The 21,286-nt window shown below is 43.1% G+C and overlaps 2 protein-coding genes across 5 annotated transcripts in view; both read right to left on the bottom strand.

Moving 5' to 3' along the window:
• LOC6546772 (transient receptor potential cation channel trpm) overlaps positions 1 to 11,245 on the bottom strand; it is a 34,974-nt gene extending 23,729 nt beyond the window's left edge. The window contains exons 1-2 of one of the 4 annotated variants that reach the window (XM_026980012.1): positions 11,170 to 11,245; positions 2,140 to 2,196 (exon numbers count right to left, since the gene is read on the bottom strand). In XM_026980012.1, coding sequence (XP_026835813.1) covers positions 2,140 to 2,196; positions 11,170 to 11,217 — 105 coding nt within the window. In that variant the 5' untranslated portion in view covers positions 11,218 to 11,245. Of the gene's footprint in view, positions 1 to 905; positions 1,739 to 2,139; positions 2,197 to 9,085; positions 9,401 to 11,169 lie in introns of those variants that run through there. The other 3 variants (XM_026980010.1, XM_026980011.1, XM_026980009.1) reach the window with 3 other exon arrangements.
• A 3,813-nt stretch (positions 11,246 to 15,058) lies between these two features.
• On the bottom strand, positions 15,059 to 16,621 carry LOC6546770 (NADH dehydrogenase [ubiquinone] flavoprotein 1, mitochondrial). The gene has a single exon (XM_001975491.3). The coding sequence runs from the start codon at positions 16,570 to 16,572 to the stop codon at positions 15,127 to 15,129; it is 1,446 nt and encodes a 481-aa protein (XP_001975527.1). The 5' UTR covers positions 16,573 to 16,621; the 3' UTR covers positions 15,059 to 15,126.
• Positions 16,622 to 21,286: the final 4,665 nt, after the last annotated feature.

Here is a 21,286-nt window from a genome sequence, read left to right on the forward strand (position 1 = left end):
ATCAATTAAAGTAAATAATTAAAATCAATAGAATTAGAAATTTGTTTGATAGATATCTATTATTATTCGGGATAAACGACGTCGACACAATACAATCACTATTTAAACAGTACAAATTTGAAAACAAATATAGGTAAATAAATTGGTTAATTGGCAACAAACAAATGTAACAAATTAAGATACGCATTTACAGAATTAAATATTTACAATGTGAATGGGGCGGTTGTCGTAGGTTTTTGCATTGGTAATTCATATATTTACATTTGCAACTGTTGAATTAGCCCACTTTTACTATTTAATTAGGCAACCAAACAAATTCCCCTAAATATAGTTGGTACTTTAACGTAACTTTTACGTATTTGTTCAGTACCTAAAAAAAATAATGATGTTTACGACTGATCCGTTAGTTTTACACAAATTTTGTTGCATTATTTACCTAATAGTGTAATAATACTGGAATAATACTTATTCCGATAACGCTATCTTTTACTAACAGTGTCGTGCCAGGTCTAAATATTTTTCTTTTATTTGACTATCAAAACCTATTTTCAACCATAAAGCCCTATAAATATGATTGGCAGTGCTCATGCACTTTGATCGGCTTATGTTATGTGAGCCAAATCCAGTCACGTTTTCATGCCGGCTTGAATCCTCTGGCATTCGCACAATTGATTCCGATTCCGATTCCGATTCGGAATCAAAACTTTGGCCAACTGCAACTTTGCTGTTATCGTAGCAAACAAAGCCAAAGTGGCAAACTTTCAGGCAACACCCAGAGTCGACCCAGAGCCATGAATCCACAGAGGGAGCAAACAGCTCCTGGGATTCCCGGTGGTTAGCGGGTATGGATGGTATGGTTACCTCCATTTAGCAGAGGTTACCACTTAATGCGGCGAGTGGCCTACCTCCTTGAGGGGTTCACTGCCGGCGTGCGCCTTCAGCAAATCGCGCACATTGAGTATGAGGACCTTCGATAGCGTCGAGGAGACGGAGGAGCGCTTCCGCATCCGCTGGTGCCGACGAATGCCCCGCGGCGTGGAAATCGGAGTCCTGAAAGTCGGGGAGCTACAAGTGGGCAAGTGGGCTGCGGATTCGGCCGCAATGAAGGCGGATGTGGAGGCACGAACCGAACCGACGACGACAGCCGGCGTATTGCTGTATCTGCGAACTGTGGAAAAGTCCTTGGAAATTCGACGCACATATTTGTGGGGGGCGAGCGGGGAGTCGGTAACCACCATGCTATTGCCGGTTTATACGCTATTTTCCGCTAATGTGCTCTAATTAATTGAATTCGCTGCGTTTCGCGAGCGGCAGCAGCTGCAAAACTATTTGCATCCCCAACCGAATCCGGCGACAGGTGAATCTCGACTGACACGCACCTGCAGCTCGCGATTTGGTTCAACCGAGCTGGGTATGAAAGGCCAATCTGCGAAAGGCATCTCCGTTCGGAGTGGATGTGGGCAGTAAGTGGCAGTGGGCGGCAGTGGCTGGCAGATCGCTCTTAAATAAGATAAGCCCATCTAGAGGTAATCCACCTAGTTTCATTTGCAGGTCTAAAAGCTTTTTCATTGCATTTCGCCCTGGCACCCAAAAGTATGGAGCGAATACGAGTTTACTAACTAAAAACGTTAAGTTGATTTCCCTTAGAAACCAGCATACCACTGCCAAAAGCCCTTTTGCGGCCTGCCAAATTGTCATTTGGCCAAGACCTGATTGGTGTCACTGGCACTTTCGCCCGACTGAAATTTTAGTGCTTTAGCTAATCGATTTCCTAAATAAATGATGGTCCAAATCAAATGCCATTTAATTAGCAAAATTGCCAGTGCAATGCATCGACCATCGAGTGTCTATTCTGTAAGCTGAATCTAGTAAGTGGATTTCCTGAAATACGAGTGGTACACTTAATTAATTACCTTTGACAGCTGAATGAAACGAAGCGGCTAATTAAAGCTCAGGATCTAGCTAATTTCAAATTCATTTTCTTAGATTATGGGTTAGGTGCACATTAGTAGGCTATTACGAATGCAACAAATACGTCTATACATTTTCAAAACATAATCAACAACAGCAATTGTGGGCGAACGTACAACGTAAACGATTAAATGATATAGAAATTAAAGTGGATTGTAGATTGCTTACCCTGGGCACGGTTATATTTATCAGACCCCAACAGATTTTTTTCAGTCCCCATGGTATCTTTAAGGGTTTCGTATAGTTTGGTTTCAGTATTGTTTCGGTTTCAATTTGGTTTTGTGAGTGCACGTGGGCATTGACATTTACATTTTACAATAGTCATGTTGTTTTAGCGTTTACATGTCACAAGCACATTGCAGATTTGTTTATTGTCGTCGTTTGAAGGTCGTGGTAATCGTTGTTTTCGATGATTCAATATTCGCATTTGAATTTTTGTTTTATTTGTGCAATTTCAACCATAAATTTGAGCACGCACGCACACACACAGGGACACAAAATGGTGTATTGAATATTTCAACAACAATTCGTGGTTTTCGAGTTATTCATTGTTGTATTTAAAATGGATTTGTTTTTGTTTTGGGTGTTGTTTTTTGTGTGGTGTGGTGGGTGGGAGAATAGAGTGTGAAAACACAAAAAAAGATTAATTAACAGATCGCAGCACAATAATTAAAATGTATAACAAGGATTGTTCATTGTGTCGCAGAACGAAATCAAATCCAAATCAAGGTAGGAAACACATTTGGAAAAGGGTCACGTTTTCGTTGGTGTTTTGAGTTACGAAAAGATTGGCGTGTCAGTGTGTGGGGTTTGTGTTGTGCAAAGCAAAGTTGAAAGTAGAAGAAAAATATTATGTTTAAAAATTAGTTATGACTTAAAACGAATCGCTCTTCGCCGTTGCAATGGGCATTTCAATTTTGTGGGGGCGCACTACGTTGACTTACTACCAGACCGCTTTGATTAAAACTATGGCTTTAATGTTAGAACTGCAATTTAATGTTAATAACTAGCATAAATCTAGCATAAATATTAAGTATTAATGTGGAGGGTTACAGCTACTCATCCTGAAAGTATGCACGCTGCTGGCTGACTGTAGTGAACTGCCCTATAAGCAACTATTCAAAAGCACCTGACTATTCTTGCCAGCATTTAACATGTCAAAACCGCAGCTTAAGGTGAAACACAGACTCTGTCTGGGAACTTTGTCTAGTGCCACGGCCATAGTGCGGCAGTTGCAACTGCCTGCTGCACCGAACAGGCAGTTGAACCACCATCCAGATCTGCATTCGCAAGTGGCAACTGCAGGTGGTGGCCACAGGTGGCACTATAAGCTCAGACACCCACACTCACCGCAATCACCGCCGCACGGAATTCATGATATTTGCCACAAAACCGAAATGGAGGAGACCGGACTAAGCCCCAAAATGGCCACAAAGCACGTTCGCAATTTCAACACAAACTTGTTGAATAGTTAATCACAAAAATTCAGGGTTAATGAATTAGTTTATGCATTTAAAATTGGTCAGCACTAGATTTTTCTCGTAAAATGACCCAAGTGCAATGTCATAAATCGTGATTACTCACTGATTCATTTTAAAGAAATTGAATAAAAAAGATCAGCAGGATATTACTTTTATTTGTAATTTGATTTAAGCTTTGGTGGCAACCGACCATTATGCATTTAAATAGTTGAATAAGTTGAATTATATTCCGTAATAAATGGTTTAAAATGTGTGCTGCTGACTGCCTTTTGACACTTTGGCACAAGCGGAATAAAAATGGAAGGGAAAACTTTAACAACTCATAACTACGAGTTACCACGGATGCGCCCGAACATTTTCTCTGGGCGAGAGGAAAACCAATTAAACTTTTAGCCCCCAATAGGGCCGAGGGACGTAAAGCCGCAAAAAGTGGGGCGAAACATTAAGAATGTTATGCTTATCTACAGCCGAACGAAGCCTTTGGGCATATAACGCATAACCATATAGTATGATAGTACATACATACATGTGGGTTCGTATTTTATATGCGAATGCATGTTGGAATCTCTTTGGGACCGTTTCATGCAGCGTCTATTAAAATAAAAGCTTTTCCTCCAGCGCAGGCGAGGAGCCACAAAACTTTTGTGTGGGCATAAAACACAGTTCGGTTGATGTGGAGCGAAATGTGGCATATTTCAAATTAATTAAACGGTCAGGGTAGAACAAAACGACTGAGCCATGGCTAATAGCCGTGCACGACCGAAAGAATGGAATATAAAAAATAAATATCAGTCCTGCAGCGGCAGCTTAATTAATTAAATTTGTTTAACACTTCAGTGTGGTGCAGTAATGATTTTCCATAACCCCATAACCCCTTCCAGTGGGCGAAGGGGAATAGATTTTAACCACTTTGGTTAACGTGGTTAACTGAACGGAAATTGCTAAACTAATTTGCCAATATGCAGTTCGAAACTCCCAGTGGAAATCGCAGAAACAATGCAGTTGTGGAACTGAAAGCCTGAACATGCGGTTATCCAATTAAGTTCGCCATCCGGAATCGAGCATAAAAATTGATGCACCCGCAGTTAGGGGATTAAACCACAGCTCGATAATGTTCAGCCGCAGGATGCAATTTGACGGGCCACCTGTCTTATCGCAACCGATAAAAGTTGTGCAACATAAACAGCACTTAATACCCACATCAAGCGTCGTCATCCCATCCGCTCGTGCATAATGCAAGCTGGCGAATAACAAAAAGGGGTGATGGGTGTTGGGTGTTGGGTGATGGGTGGTAGTCCTTCAGTGTTTCACCTGCTCTTGACTTGCGGGTTTCCAAAGTGGAAAATTGATGGTGAAGCTGCCGCTGAGACGCCGGCAGCTTATGCTGATGCTGCAGCTGCTGTTGGTGTTGCTGTTGCACCGGCTGTTGCCACGGTTGATGAAGTGCCACATTCGTTCTCGACAAAAAGGGCCACAAGACGTCGCCGTGACGATGAATCTGAGGCGTGAAGTGAAGGAGGAGTGCCATCGGGGGCATTCAGCGAATTTCCCAAAGCCCGCTTTTGCATGGCTGGGTCTCAAAAGAAGTGCGAAATTGACTTTTTTGGATTTCCACTCAAAAGTTTGCGCACTGGCTCAGCACCAGATATGCCCGCAATCCATTCAAGGGTTCAAACATAAAACAAGCTACCAATTGTTGCTTGTATATTAAATAATTGCTAGTGCTTACTCCCCTGACATGGATACGCTTTTAGTTCTGACAATGTACGTATGTTTTTTGTCCGCACAAAACCATTGTTGATTATTGTGGCAACTGCATTGTGAAGCATTTCTGTGGCATAAAAAACTGCGAAAAGGAGTGACAACAGTTTTTTTTTTTTTTTTTTTTTTTTATTGTAGTTTATTAAGATATACAGGATAGCTATGAACCCTTTTATTACCTTATTTTCTATTGTTTCTGCCAATTGGCGCTCCGGCTATAGGGAATATTTAATATAGCTTTTTCTAGTTTGGTCTAATACTCTCATGTTGTTTTATAATTAATGTTTAGCTATTAAGCTATTGTTATCTTAGCACTAAGTCTCTTGGTTGACGTCTTTTGATCCTCTGCCTCGGTCGAGTAATGGTGAGATCATTAGCGAGACGATTCCTGTGGTTCATCAGTCTTGAGTTGTACCGACTGGAGTGGAAGTTGATTTGTTGTAGTACCGTAACTAGTTTTAGGTCCCTATGTAGCACGCTATTTCGAATGTACCACTCACAGCCTGTAATTTGTCTCGCTATTTTGTTCTGGGCCACCTGAATTTTTTTGATTTGGCTATCTCTTGCTATCCCCCAGATTTGGCAACCATATTGCCAGATGGGAGCAATGACCTGCTTGTATAGGGTGAGCTTATTTCGGGTGGAGAGTTTACTGTTGCTTCTTAGGAGCCACCAGTGCTTTGTCACAGCTGCTCTCACCCTTGTTTTGATGGCTGCTATGTGGGGAGCAAATGTGAGCCGGCGATCTAATGTTATGCCAAGATATTTGGCCGTACTACACTGCTGTACCATCTCCTCACCTAGTTGAACAGCAGGTGGTGTTTTCCTCCTTAGTGAGAAGCACACGTTAGCTGACTTTTGACCATTTATGCCAATATTCCATCTTCTTGCCCATTTCTCGTACCTGTCAGCGTACTCTTGTAGGCCGTCTGCTGCTTCATATTCGCAGGATGATCTGTAAGTAACACAGACGTCATCGGCGAAAGTGGCTAGAGTCATCCTGTCAGGGTTGGCGTCCATACTAGCATTTGGCTGCGGCATATCGTTGGTATACAGACAGTACAATAATGGACCCAGTACACTTCCTTGAGGCACTCCTGCACTGACCTCATGTATCCCTGAGGTTGCGGAGTGGAAACGTACTGCGAACTGCCTATTCGCCAAGTAGGACCGCATTAGCAAGTAATACGGTGCTGGTAGTGTCATTTTTATTTTGGCCAATAGGCCAATATGCCAGACTCGGTCGAATGCTTCCTTAATGTCCAAAAAGAGCGCATTGCAGTATTCTTTCTCATCGTAGGCTTGCAATATTTGGTCAACGATGCGGTGCAGTTGTTCTATTGAACTGTGACCTGCACGAAATCCAAATTGGTGATCAGGGATGGCTCTTCTGGATGACATTATCCCAGCAATTCGGGCAGAGATAAGTCTCTCAAAGATCTTCGAGATTGATGGGAGGAGACTGATTGGCCGGTAGGATGCTGGGTCACTCTCTGGCTTTCCGGGCTTGTGGATCATACTCACTAAGCCAAATTTCCACTGGGCAGGGAAGTAATGCAACCTCAACATAGCGTTGAAGATCAACGTTATGTAAGAGATCGCGTGAGTAGGCAGCGCCTTCAGAGTAGCGTTGCAGATGATGTCGTGGCCTGGTGCTCTTTTAGAGGATTGGCGGTTTATGATCGCTGATATCTCACATTGGTCGAACGGGAGAATCGGTGCATCCATTTGCAGCGCTTGCTCGAGGACTTCCTGCGTTTCTTGTTTTTCCTGTTGGCTGGCAAGGTTAAAGGGCTTGAACCGTTCAGCTAAGTGCCTAGCAAACACTTCCGCTTGTTCCTTGTCAGAACGACACCATGTTCCGTTCTCATTAGCTAGTGGTGCCTTCCTGGGGCACCTCCTTTTTATACTACGCGTCGCTTTCCATAGAGAATGCCTCGCTTCGCTTCCAGTACCAGTGTTGGTAAGCCTCTCGTCGAACCATGCAGCTTTATGGTCCACCAGTTTCTTACGGAGAATATGTTGAGCTCTGTTCCACTCTAATTTGTCTAGAGGGTGGCGGGACCTCATCCATCTTGTCCGAAGTCGTCTCTTTTCAGCAATTAAAATAAGAATTTCCCGTGTGAGGGGTATACCTGCTGCTACGGGTCTCTGTGTCAACGTTCGTGTAGCTGTTATGGCTGCCGATTTCACCTTTACAGCAAATAGGTTGATTGCGTCCTCAATATCTTCTTCTGAGTTGATTTCTATATCAAGATACAGAGATTGCTCTAGAAGACCGCAGAACATTTCTAAGTTGGTGTGTCTGGTTATCAATCGATCTGCTGTAGGATATGTCAATGCTGTGACATCCAGCGTTATGATAAGAGGCAGGTGATCAGAGCTGAGATCAGGAGCCGATGTTATGGAAGCATGAATATCGAGAACGCCTTTCGTTACTGCAAAATCAATGCAGCTTGGAGTTCCTCTCCTACCGTACGGATACCGAGTAGGACTGCCTGTAGCCAGCGTGTTGACTTCCGTACTAAGAATAAGATCCGCGAGAGCGCGACCTCTTTGATTGCATCTTCCTGAGCCCCAGAGCCAGTGAGATGCATTCCAGTCTCCTGCAATTATAAATTTTCGATGATTTAGCGGTAGTATGTCAGCAAATTCATTTGTTGTCCATGTGAAACGAGGAGGACAGTAAATCGCACCAAAGTCGATCACACCAAGCGCTGTGTTTATTCCTGCAGACGCTATTTGTACTTTTTCGCTGGTAACAGGGCTCAGAGGATAATGCACCAAGCTAGATTTTATAAAGATCGCAGCTCCTCCTCTAGCATTGCCAACACTTGGATCATTAGCTGGATATGCATCAAAACCATATATTTTTGGCACAAAGTTTCCTCGGCAGTGAGTCTCACTAATTAGTATGACATCGATCTTATTTTGTCGCGCAAAGCACTCAAGCTCTGGCAGCTTCGTGGAAACGCCATCGGCGTTCCACATTAGAATGCGCAGCGGCATCATATTGTTGATCGTTGCGCTTGGAGGGCAGCAAGCAAATTAAGAATTTGCCCCTGCTGCTGTGTCTGCTGTTGCTGCTGTTTGAGCATCATCATCATCATCTCCGTCTGTTTATCCTGTAACGAGCGGAGTGAATCGATATTTCCATTGAGGGTTCGCATCATGTTTTCAATGTTATTTTCAAGAGATGAGTGATATGCCGTATTTCGGGATCTCGATGCTGAACGGTTGCGGTTGTTGTCTCGTTGAGCTGCAACTCGAGATCTCGATGTCGAGCGGTTGCGGCTGTTGGTTCGTTGGTTTATGTTTGGGTTGTTCTGCTGTTCATGTTGAGAGACATGCACGCCTCCCCTAGCTGCATCTGCATAGGAGACACCTTGACGAGTGGCTACTCTTGGTCTGCTCCTAGTTTGATCATTTGTCTCGGTTTGGCTATTCACAGTAGGCCGAGCTCCAACTCCACGCTTGGGCCGAGATCGTTGCAGTGACAACAGTGTTGAAAATAACTTTATAAATACCCTGTTAGCGAAACGTGGTTAAGGTTTTTTCTTTCGATTGAATATACTCGCAGTAATAACGATAATTCGCTTTTTTTTTCCAGCCAAGCCAGCGCTATATTGCCATCACTGAAGCGAGTGTATTTCGATTGAGAACTCGCTCTCCGCTTGACAGTCAACAGCTGCTGATTAATACAAAACGACAACAAAACGGCGGAGACATAACAACAGCAACAGAAACAGCAAACACAGATATGTCAAGCGAATCACCAGACCGGTTAGACCCCGAAAACCCAAAAAAATGAAGTTCTCCGCCCTACTAGAGCCAATTAACTACAATTACCCGTGCAGGGCTGGTCTACTCACAAACACCCATTTGGTCTCGAAGTACATGGTCAGCTCCAGATGCACTTGCTCTGCAGTTTGGGGGTATCCACATGCTCCGCTACTTACTCACGCGACTATCTAATCTCTCGACGAACTACGCTTACTGTGCGTACACGGTGGGAAACGTTTTCGAATCGGTATTTAGCACTCGCAAAAAGAATGTCTATATTTTTTAAGCGCACTCACAAAATTTATTTCATAAGCTGAACTTGAAAATATTTAAGGATCGGGAATTAAATTAAAATTTTATTTCCCATCCCTAAGCTGCATTTCATGCTTACGAATTAAAACCAATAAAATATTTGTCATATATTAAATAAATATATAAATATCAAATATATATATGTCAAATTCAGCTTTTTCACACATTAAATTTTTGTTTAAACTCCACATTTAGCTTTTGTCTGCGAAGCTTACAGCTTTCAAAACATTTGAATTACGAACTCTTAAATAATGTTTGTTCAACACATACGCCGTATGAGGTCAACAGTTCCCTTCGAGCTTGTATGTGGCTTTTCTCGCAGTGTAGGCGATTTCGGAGCGAGCGAATCCCGCTTGGCTCGCATGGAGCTGCGTCGAGCACTGAGCCATCGCCGCGGAGAGCTCCGCCACTCGGCCAAGGCGAGTGGTGTCAATTAGCGGCGCAAATATAGCGGCAATATTATCGACAATGGCAAAATAGAATCGAGAGCGATAAGCCCCGGTGGAGAGTGTATGAATGCATAGAATTCTCAGCGATCTCGGCGGCGGGTTGCGTTTCAGTATACAAACTCCGGGAAACTTGAAGGAAAACTTTTGCAGTTGAAAAGCCTTTAATGCCCATCGTAAACGGAAAAAATTTCAAATCATAATTATGTTGATTTTCCAAGTTTTTCGCATTTTTTCTCATTGAAGTGATGGTCACAACTCAAACAATTAAAGTTTCGCCCGCGAGTAAGTCAAACAGCTGGCCCCCAACTCTGGCCCACCGATAAGCAGCTGGTAGTCAAACGGTAGTTAGTTGATAACAAGACCATGAATCCACGCGAACCGAAGCTCAAACAGATACTTCTGAAACTAGAGTCAATCATCCAAAGTTGTTGCATACTTTCAGGCGGTTACTGAAACTTTTCTACACTTATAAGGCCTGTTTCTGATCTTCACTTTAGGCTTTCCAATTAGTTATGAAGTTATTTCTCTAGAGTTTTCCATAATTACCACCAAAACTTTGTATACCATCAAAACGTAAAAGTTAAAGATTTTAAGCTAAAGAGATACTCAGTTAAATGGTTAGTTTTGTATTATAGCTTTCAAGTATTGCCAAGCCAGAATAACCTGTTAGATATTTGCAACTGTTTGAAATAAATAAATATATGCCTCACTTTGAATTAAGCAATTTTCTAAATAAAAACGTAACACAAGCAACTTATGAAGAACATAGCTACGTACAAACTTTAACAATAGTTTATATATACTCTAGCAGTTCACTACATAATATTAAATAAAATGTACTTATAATCAGCATTCCGATAACTTTTGTCATAGTTACTTAATAGCCGAAACTATAGTACCTCTAATAGACAATCGAAAGCAAAGTAGTGAATCCTAATACAGTTCACTTTTGCAAAATGTTGGCAAAAGTGAAAACAGGAACAGACCTAATTAAGTAAGCCAATGTCTAGATCTAGGTGAAAAAGCAATCTATTTAAAATACATTTCCAATATGCTTAAAATGGCCAAAAAGTTGGGCCAACTAATGACTACAAAAAAGTTCAATAAGAAAACTACGAACAAGAATTCGAAATAGTTTGGCTACAAACTACACTAGACAGTTTCCAACAAGGCCATTTGAAAGGTGGGGGGAAAACTGAAGAGATAATTATAGAGCGAGATAGTTCAGTTTTCCACAACAAAGCAGTTTGGCAGTCAGTCAAATAGCAATTATAGAGCAAAGAGCAGAGGAACGTATCGTATTGGATGGGTGAAATATATATAGAACAAATTAAAAGCACCTGAAGAGATAGGCGTTTAGGAGGGAGAAGATATATATTCTCGATCTGGGCCAACTCGACGCTTTTGCTTACCGGTTTCGCTTTGGGTTTCTGCTTCGCCAAACGCTTCTGTTTCAACATCGTCCACAGTGGACGCACGCACACGCACACATAAACAACTGAAAAGGGGAGTGGGTGGTTGGTGGGTGGTGGGTGGTGGGTGGTTTGTGGTGGACGGCGGACTATGGACGACGGTGGGTGGTATCCGCTTCAATTGATTTCCGCCTGCGAGTGAGGCTTCTTGGCCTGCAGGGGTTAAGAAAAACAATTATGAAATATCAATTATTTATGGTTTCGCTAGTCTCGCTTTGTCTTTGGCGTGCAGGCATGCAGAAGGATATTTGTGCTGTGCGTCGGTTCTGCGGGGGATTTGTCACGTGTCATGCTGAATGTATCCAGAGTGAGGCGCTCACACTCGGAAAAAAACGAAAAATTGCAATAAAAATAAGCCCGCTTTTGTGCGCAGGCAATGGGTAAACAAAACGGCGCAAACAAATGAAAAACGCAAGCCAGGACACACAAAATTCAAAAACAAAATAAATACAAGGGAATTTTGCCCATTCACCATTCAACATTCACCTTGCACCCAATTATGAACCTCTTCAAGGAATGCCAATGAAAGGGTTTTCAGTTAATGCATGCTAATTGTGTTTGCTTACGGCAACAGGACGAAAAAACGAAAAAAATAACGAAGATCCGTGTTCCGAGTTCCTCGGCTGTTTCACTCACCTTGACGGGCTTCTTTACGGGCACAGGTCGCGAGTACTGGTGGTAGACCTGGACATGGTTCGATGTGAATTTACCCAACATGTGTGGCTCGAGGTGACGAAGGCGGCGGAGCGGGGCGGAATAGTTGATGTAGATGATGGTCTGGAAAGAGTTGAATTCATTATTACTGAATCAAGTTCCAACTTCATATGCAACTTTTAAAAGCATGGGGCTCTTCTGCCACGGAGCTAAAGTGTTGGCAACTTTTAATTATAAGTGGTGGCTTTTTTAATTACACCTTTGACATGTAATTACTCTACGACACAGTGGTTACAATGCTCAGAAGACAAACGCGTTACTTTCGTGAGTCACACAACCAAAGTCTATGCCAGGAAAATAAAATTAGAAATGGAAAACGAGACATTTTTATAAAAATAAAATAATAATTGTAACTTTGCACAGTATTCTTTTCCTTTCAGCTGGAAGGGTTGGCCTTTTTGTTTGAATGAGATAATCCACATGACCTTTCTATGCGTGGGTGGCGACACATGGCTCACCAGACTCCGACTGCGAATCCGTCTGCGTATCCGTATGCCGTCTCAAGTGACAGGACGACAAGCTTTGAGCCCTGCTTCATTACAGTAATGCGAGCTGGCCAGAACGGCAGCCAAAGTTCTGGACAGGACGTGAGTGGGCCGGCCGGAAAGTGAAATAAAATAAGCGCTGGAAACAGCAAAAGTTATGCCAAGTATTCCCGGCTAAGCATGAATCAAGTGGCATAACACGAGCACCCCGACAGACCGAGAAAAGCGGGAAATGCGAGAAAAGCGAGAAAGGCGGCGAAAGCTGAAGCGAAAGTAAAGCCGAAGAAAAAGTCCTGGGCCGCGTGCTCTTAATTTGCGGAATTCAAGACATTCGCTTTCATTCGAGATTATACTGGAGCATTATAATCCGCTCCAGCGTTGGTTGGGCGGAATTCAGAGTGCCGTATGCGGTGAGCAATCCGCAGAAAAAAAACGTTAGTTGACGACAAAATCAATATCTAAATACGATTTCCGCCCACATGTGATTAACTTTTGTGCAGTCAGTTAGGCACACAGTTCAGATAACGCGCCATTAAATTTATGCACGAACAGAAGACATTTTAGCCAAGTACCAAGGACACGTTGGTCCTGCAGTCTTTCCCCCAAATGATTGCTCAAACTTATAATTGGACTTTAATAAGCAATTGCCTGGCAGGCAATGTGTGCGTGTTTGTTTCGAATTATTCGGGATGCTTTAACTTTTCGCGCGCAGAGTGGCAGCAAACTCTATGGCAATGTGATTAACCAGCGGGACTGAGTCCATATCAATCGCGTAGTAAGGACCGCAACTACTTGCAACAAACTTGAGCGAACTGGCAAGTTTCCAGCGGTTTTCATTCGTAATGTGGTGCGAGGGCCCACCACTTGAGGACTCTACTTGAGTGCCACAATCAGTCTGCCAAGTCCGACGAGGAGGTGCTGGGTGTGAAATTTATACGCCAGCCCGCATTTGCGTCACTGTTTAAAGATTTTCCCCCACTGACGCGCAAATGATTGCGACGGAATGGAGACAAGGATGAAAGGACCTGCCTCCGGGTGAACCAGAACAGGAACCGGAGTCATGTGTTGAGCCATGTGCCGAGCCATGTGCACGGTGCCCCCACCCCGGATCCACATCACATTCTGTTGTTCTCGTCAGTTCTTTTATAATCTAAGCCTCTTAACTTGCTTTCCCATTTTTATTTTAGAAGGGAAAACGCATATGAATTTCCGCCAAAATGACTTTTAGGCGGACCAACTGAAAGGCATTGTAATTAAAAAGGTTTTTTCCTGAATCACGTTTGATACTACCTAGGCAAATTGATGGCTTTAATGCTATTACGATTATTACAATTTTTCATACGTGGGTTATTTGACAAATTTTGTTTAATACCAAACTCCTAATTACACTGATGTATAATAATAGCATATGGTAACATTGTTTGTTTTGTTTATTTAGTCTTGGCATACTCTCGTCAAAGTGTAACCCTATACTGGTCGTAAGTGTTAATTTTAGGGCTATCAGTCATGGCCAACTGGGGTTTGAGGCACCTCTGCGGACATTGTCGACAAGTGGCAGGAGTGCCTGAATGAATGGCTCCCTAATTGAGATAAGAGTGACGCAGGCTGCTGCCTCCGGCGATGAGAAATGAACCCAGGATGTGCCAGCTCAAACAGAAAGAAATAACACTTTCGCTGCTCGGCAAGTGTGGCACTTATTCGAGCGATGTCCGAGCCAAACAAATTAGCGGGGCCAAGAGCAGCTAGCCAGCAGTTTAAGTGTGGGTGTGTATGTGTGTGTGTATATGGCAAGCCCTGATTATTGGAGAAAGGATAATGGCAAGGGTAAGCTGACCCACAAACACGATTAAGAAGACCAAGGACAGAGCCCCGTGTTGGGTTAAATCTTTGTGTGTTTGCTGCTGTTGTCTCTGCAATCATTCAAGCGCAGACAAATGCCCTGGTGTTTGTTTATGTCAACATTGTGTCCTCTGCCACTTTGACCCACCAGCACCAACACACGCTCTCACATGCCTTTCATGTTCCACGCTTTTTCCCCATTTCCCAGAGATTTTCTTTTTTTTTTTCATTGCCAGGACATCACCTACATAATGGATCTCATCAGCCGCAAACTGAAATCCGAGAGCAAACAGCTAACTAACGAGTAGTTCCGACTGCGACAACCCGGAGGATTGAATAGTCGTTTAAACTGTCATCGTTCGCCGTGTGCCATCAATGATTTGCGAGGTCCCAACCAAAACATTTTCCAAATGCTGGCCACTGCAAAAGGCCAGAGATTTATTTCTTTTTGACCGCATTAGCCAGAGCTTCTTTGGGACCATTCATCTTAATTAAATCTCTATCTGTCGGTGGACAAAAGGACTTTGATGCCCTTTGCATTCGCAACAGCTGCTTAAGTGCATATATTTAAACTGGTTTTCAGAACTAATGCCATTTATCGTTTCAATTTTACAACTGGCTAATATCATTACGTAAAAATTAATATGTGAACACAAGTCTTTTAGGCCTTAAGCTGTGGTTAAGTGGCACAATTTTTTAATACATTTTACTAAGACCCAAAAGGACCAAATTATGAGCTATTATTATTTTCCTATTATTATTTAGTTTCGGTTAGCTAAGCCATTCCAAGATATTAAGAATTTATTTCAATTAACCTAAAATCGACAAATAAATACAAATTTCCAGAGTTAAGACATCTTCAAGATCCCTTGGCATACTTCAATAGGCGTTCCTCGATCTGCCGACTAAACATTCGCACCAAACTCTCGGCCACGGCGACTTGGCTATAAGCCAGTGCGCAAATGGGCTTGCTGTTCCTCATCTTGTCCGCAATGACCAGCGTCCAATCGATCTCGTGAGGATGGGTCTGACCCTTAACGAAGCGGGCGAACATCTCCGGCAGCCATATGGCACCATCCCGACAATAGGTGCACTGTTTGCAAGTGTGCTTCTCGAAGAACTGAATTGACCGCAACATTACTGCCAGCGGATCACAGTCCTTGGATATCACAATGACCGCTCCACACCCGAAACCACTGCCTGCATCCGCCAAACTATCGAAATCCATGAGAACCTTTCCGGCTGTGGATGGATCCAGCAGTGGTGTGGACAAACCACCTGGGAATACTGCCGCGAGTTTGTCCCAGCCACCTTTTACTCCACCAGCATGTCTTTCTATCAGATCCTTCAGGGGAATAGACATTTCTTCCTCCACAGTGCAGGGGTTATTCACCTGGCCGCTGATACAATAGAGTTTGGTTCCCGTGTTGTAACTGCGACCTAATCCTGCCCACCACTGGGAACCCCTACGCAGAATGGTGGGCACCACGGCAATGGACTCAGCATTGACCACCAAACACGGATGCTCGAAGTAGCCCTTTTCTGTAAGAAAGGGCGGACGCCGTCGTGGTCTTCCCAGTTTACCCATAAGGCAGTTGATCAAAGCGGTTTCCTCGCCACATAAATACCGATCTCCGCGCTGGACCATCACATCGAACTTGATGTCCGTGCCACAGGCACTGTCGCCCAACAAACCATGATGATAGGCCTCCGCCAAGGCAAAGTGCAGGTTGCAGGCCTCGTTGTAGAAGCGATTCCGAATGTAGACAATGGCTCTACCGCATCCCATGGCCACACCCACCAGGAGGATGCCCTCAATCAGTTTGTGCGGTTCATGCCGCAGGATATCGCGGTCCTTGCAGGTTCCCGGTTCTCCTTCTGCACAGTTCACGATGAGCATTTTGGGCACCTTCTCGGACTTGGTCTGCCGAAGGAATTCCCACTTCAGTCCGGCATAGAAGCCGGCTCCTCCACGTCCGCGCAGCCCACACTTGCTTATCTCCTTCATCATCCATTCCGGTCCCTGCTCCAGCAGATCAGCGGTGCGATGCCAATCCCCACGTTGACAGGCTCCCTGCAACCGCCAGTCGTGGCGTCCATAGAGATTCTGGAACACGCGATCGCAATCATTGAGTGGACCAAATTTGGTCTTACAATTGGGCTCATATCCCTTGGGCGCTTTGGAAACAGGAGGCCTATCGGGACCCAGCTTTTTGCTACCGCCCGCTTTCTTGGCAGTTTGGACAAGACGCAATTGCTGTTCCCAAACAGACGGCAAATAGTTTTTAAGCATCTGGCGCAACATTTTGGGCGTCTTGAAAAAAAGACTTTCTGTGTATTCCTGCTTTTTGAAAACCACTATCTGGCAGTGTTGTCAAGGAATGTTAAATAATTGAAGTTGTAAAATCTTTGAACTCCGTTCTATTAGATGCCCAATCGATTTATTATCAATATGTGTGGGTCTGCTGTCCAATATGTCAGTCAGTCTGTGTGAAAAATGTAGGCTGCGGGTTCATTTTATTGAAATTTGGGCTCAACTTAGAAATTGAAGGCCAGAGCTAAACAGCATTTAGGCCAAAATCCCTTTTAAACGAGTTTCCTGTCCCAAAAATCATAGGCAAAGGCGGGCAGTAACGTAAACATGTATGTATATCGGGTCAAAGTTGTTCGACGACAAATTGGAAGACTGAGAGTAGCGCAACAAATGCTGCCATAACGACAATGGGAGCACCAACAGCAGCAATAAATTTAGGAGTATACCGGCAGCATACACCCACATCTACAGTCGCCTCCACATCCACACGCCAGATGTGAGGCAGTTTTCCCAGTGCGAGGATGTGTGCGAATGCGTATACGTAATTTTCTATGAATCGAGCATCAGCGGCAGCAGCAGCAGCAGCAGCAGAAGCTGTGGCATAGACAGCCCCTTTCAATTTATGCAACCATCCGACAGCGATTCGCTTTTAATGGCAGCCAACAATGGGCATCCCGAAACCAGATGAACTGAAGATGAGATTCTGGTACCCTAGCAACCTGAGAGGGATTCAATTAGCGGGCTTTGTGTGCCGGAATAAAATGGTACTCGCATCCAAATGAGTTGCCTGCGACATTAGCGACAAAGTGGAGTTTGCCTCGCGGCGAACTCATTAGCATACACTAATCGGCGCCTTGTGGCATCCTGTGGGGCATCCCAAGATGCAACCCAGCTGCATTAAGATGTTTCGAGCACGGTGCCCAACAATCCACAAATCACGTACTTAATTAAGGGGACTGTTGACTTAGGACTGCGAAAGGAATGCCAAACGGGTTGGCTGAGCCAAGAGACAAATTTGGCCAAGAGTTTGTGTCTTGTTCAAGGGACATTACACTCGCCAAGAATATATTTCGAGTCATTCGCACTTTACGTTTTTATTTGGTCTCTATTTCAGTAGCAGCAAAGATTGTTTTAAGTGTTTGCCCTCTCGACACTGATGCCAAAAGGTAAACTGCAATCCCCAACGAATAGTCGAGTTGTCACTCTTCTCGTGGGAGGTGTTTGTGTTTGTTTTATGAGCTGAGTTTGCTCAGCTTTGGTTGATTTCGTTATTATTATTGCTTGGTAATGTTTTACTGTTTTACGGCCATTTTGTGGCTGTTTTCACACCAGTCAGCCAAACACCGCAGAACCACCGACCAAAAACAATCAGAACAGCCGTCGTTCACTTCTCTGTGCACGAAAAGTAAACATGCGGCGTACACCGGAGATTAGCTCTAATGGAGTAGCCATTCCAGTTTAAGTTTCAGGCCACAAATAACTGAACAGATCCTATCGCGGAATTCATTCCCTTGTTTGCATTAGCAAATGCATTGTGTACTGTATTTGGGGACTTTTGTATAACGCATTAATGATAGAATATATCAGGTACATTACGTATACGTCATGTGTATTGATATTCGTTTAACGAAAATTCAACTATGAACACGGTTTTGAATATCAGTCGACAATACATAGGGCTATGCAAAATTATGGTTACATTACAGTTCATGATTGCTTTAGTAAGTTTAATAGTACTATCAGTAATCTAGCTTTTTATACCTTTCTTTACACTTAAGCAGAAGCAAAGTAAGCCTTTAATAATGAACACAAGCCAATCCATTTCAATGGTCGTTATTCAGTCCTTGGACTATTTCAGGTTCCATATAGAGTATTTAATGGTTGCAGCAGACCACATTCCTTTCGAGAATTTATAGTCGCACATGACTCTGTGCTTTTTTGTCCTTGCCCATTATTCAACCATTTAACGACTTGTACAATGAACATGAACAAACCCCAGGACAATTAAATCGGAAATAATAAACCTATACAACTTATCAAAGATCAAACTGATTGACTAATGGTGTTCCATTTTTTGTATGTTAATTACCATTGGATGGAGATGTACAATCCCCTTCTTTGATGGCACTAGCGAACTCCTAACTAACTGAATTTAGCACACATTTGACACTTGCCACATGTGCCAACGAGTCGATATTGGCACACTAAACTAAACAGCAATCAATAGACCCCCCAAGGACACTGCCGCTGCCATCGACTTTAAATAAGCTAATTTACATGCACACATGGAGCTCCTGGTGGCAATTTGTAAGCGTCGTCGACAATGCCAGCAAATTTACAGCCCACGGTGTGGCAGTTGCAAGTGGCGCAGCTGCACATTAATGGCCTGGTTGGCCCCCAGTTCCAGACCAAAGAATCTCTTCGTCCTCAGACAATTGTGGTTTGTCTTTAGCCAGCTTTGCAGATGCCTGGCTGCTTGTTTTTGCTATCAAACGTCAACTCATTATCGAGCACGGAATTGCACAGTTCATCCAACTGTTGAATTGGTATTGGTATTTCGGTTTTAGACAGACTGATGAATTAATTATACGAGGCTCGCACTGGGACACAGATTTTGGGGCTTTAGGATACGAAATTAGCAATTCAAATATTTATATTAAGAATGCTATTCCAGCTTAAATGAGGAGCGTATCTTATGTTAATCAAGAGATCAAATTACATAAATATATTATAAAAATATCGCGATCAAACGATACAGCGTAACAGTTTTGGTTGTTAAATTGCCGAGTATTTCTTTATCTAAATTTAATTTAATTTAATTTAATAAACTAACAATTTGCAGCAAATATTGTTGTAAGCTATGTAAAACAAAGCCCATAAAAGTCAAATTAAAACTTTTCCACTCGCTTCACAATTGCTTAGAGGCATTGCACTTTTCGTAGCATACTTTTTTGAGCAGCATACTGAACTTTAGGAGTCAGAATGTGTAAGCAATCTCAGTTATGGGCAACAACAGGTACCTGGTAGCCGAATGAAAAGACGCAGGTGAAAACCGTAAAATTCACATTTAAAGGCGCCACACACACATTGGGGGGGCAATGTGTCCGAGAGCCGGAACGCCATAAACAAAACTGAAAGTATTTATAACATGCAAACACGCGGTGGACCATGGTCATTTGCATGCTGACCCCACACAAAAACACACATACAAACATTTATGTATGTGTGGCGTGGAGTGAAATAAGGGGTGAAGGGTCAGCGTGTGCAAGTTAATCACGTGCCATGAAAAGTCACGCATACGGCGCAACTGGCGACCCCAGCTGAAAGCTTTGAACATGGGCAGACAATTTCAAAAGTCGTGGAATCAGGGCAACTGAAAACATGCAAGTAAATGTGTAATAATGCACAGAAAAACGCCAAAAAAAGAATTGAGGTTGCACAACTTTTCGAGGTCAGAAACCAAAACTTCGAGAACAACAAAGGCAAAAACCAACCAACTTTGAAAATGCTATCCGAAAAAAAACACAAAGTGTATGTCCTGTTTTGAATTTATCGCGAATTTAAAGCGGTTAGCTGGTCAGTCATGGGAGTCCAGTACGCTCCAATAGTTCATTTCATTCGACCATGTTATTGTTATAGCTTCAGCTATAAAAATTTCCAACTCCGACAATGCGTGTATACTACCGAATTCTACTTGCGACCAGTTTACGACCGGTTCCTTTCATCGCAAGACCATGAAAAAGCGAACTTTCGAACTACCAACAGTGACTCGGAAAGTGGGCTTTAATGAGCGGTGTTTGAATATTGAAGGCGGTGGAAAACAATTTTCAGAATAATAACTTTATTATTATGCACTATAAGGTGTACATTTGCTGTCATTTATCGCTGACCATTCGGACCCTACTTAAATGGCCTTTAAAACTACCTGCGAGTTTGGTATTATGTATTGTACAAGCAAAAATCAATGAAGTCACTTGGGCTTATAGGAACTATTTTAGTGTTGAAGATAGTAGGAAAGAAAATAAACTTTCGTTGGATTGGTATTATTGTGGCCAAATGAGTTTTAAGTTCTTTTTTGTAAAGTCCTCTTAGGCTACTTGCAAGTTTGTTATTATGCACTAGACCAACCCAATGAAAATGTACAAAAACGTCCACTTTTTACCACTTTTTCCGAAGGTCAGGCCGGTTGCCTTGCCATTATGTTTTAGCCTCGTTTGAATATCGCCATTCAGTTTTCGGATCGTCCTTTTCACTGGGTCACGTGCATAAATAAATTTAAAAAGCTGTCCCATTCGTTGCAATGGCACGTCAACACTTTTCGCCGGCCAGCCCAGACGTGTGGTGGAAATAAGTTTTCCCCTTTCTTATGCACGTAACTCTGGGTGAAAGTTCCGGGTTTTCACTGCATGCCATCCGTGTGACATGACCAGTGTCTAATGGGTAAGTACTCCTCCTTTGGATAACTTTGAAATCGTGGCCAAAGATGGGTAGCCATGCTCCGGATTTCAGTCCATTAAGAAGGCTTATGTCCGCATCGAAGGTGTGTTTGTCGACTTAATTCGAAAAGCATGTTCCAACTTTAAACCGATTTTCATATTTGCAGAATCGGCCAAACGTAACCGGAACAATGGCACCCAAAGCGACCAACTGATCCCAAAACCCAAATCGCCAATATGCCGCCAGTGAATGTGAATGTGAATGTGAA

Source organism: Drosophila erecta, unplaced genomic scaffold (assembly GCF_003286155.1).
Source record: "Drosophila erecta strain 14021-0224.00,06,07 unplaced genomic scaffold, DereRS2 tig00000092-arrow-pilon, whole genome shotgun sequence".
In the NCBI taxonomy this organism is placed as follows: Eukaryota; Metazoa; Arthropoda; class Insecta; order Diptera; family Drosophilidae; genus Drosophila; species Drosophila erecta.

What these genes read in the sequence shown, in the direction of transcription:
- LOC6546770 (XM_001975491.3), bottom strand. Translation starts at nt 16,572, where the DNA reads ATGTTGCGCCAGATGCTTAAAAACTATTTGCCGTCTGTTTGGGAACAG.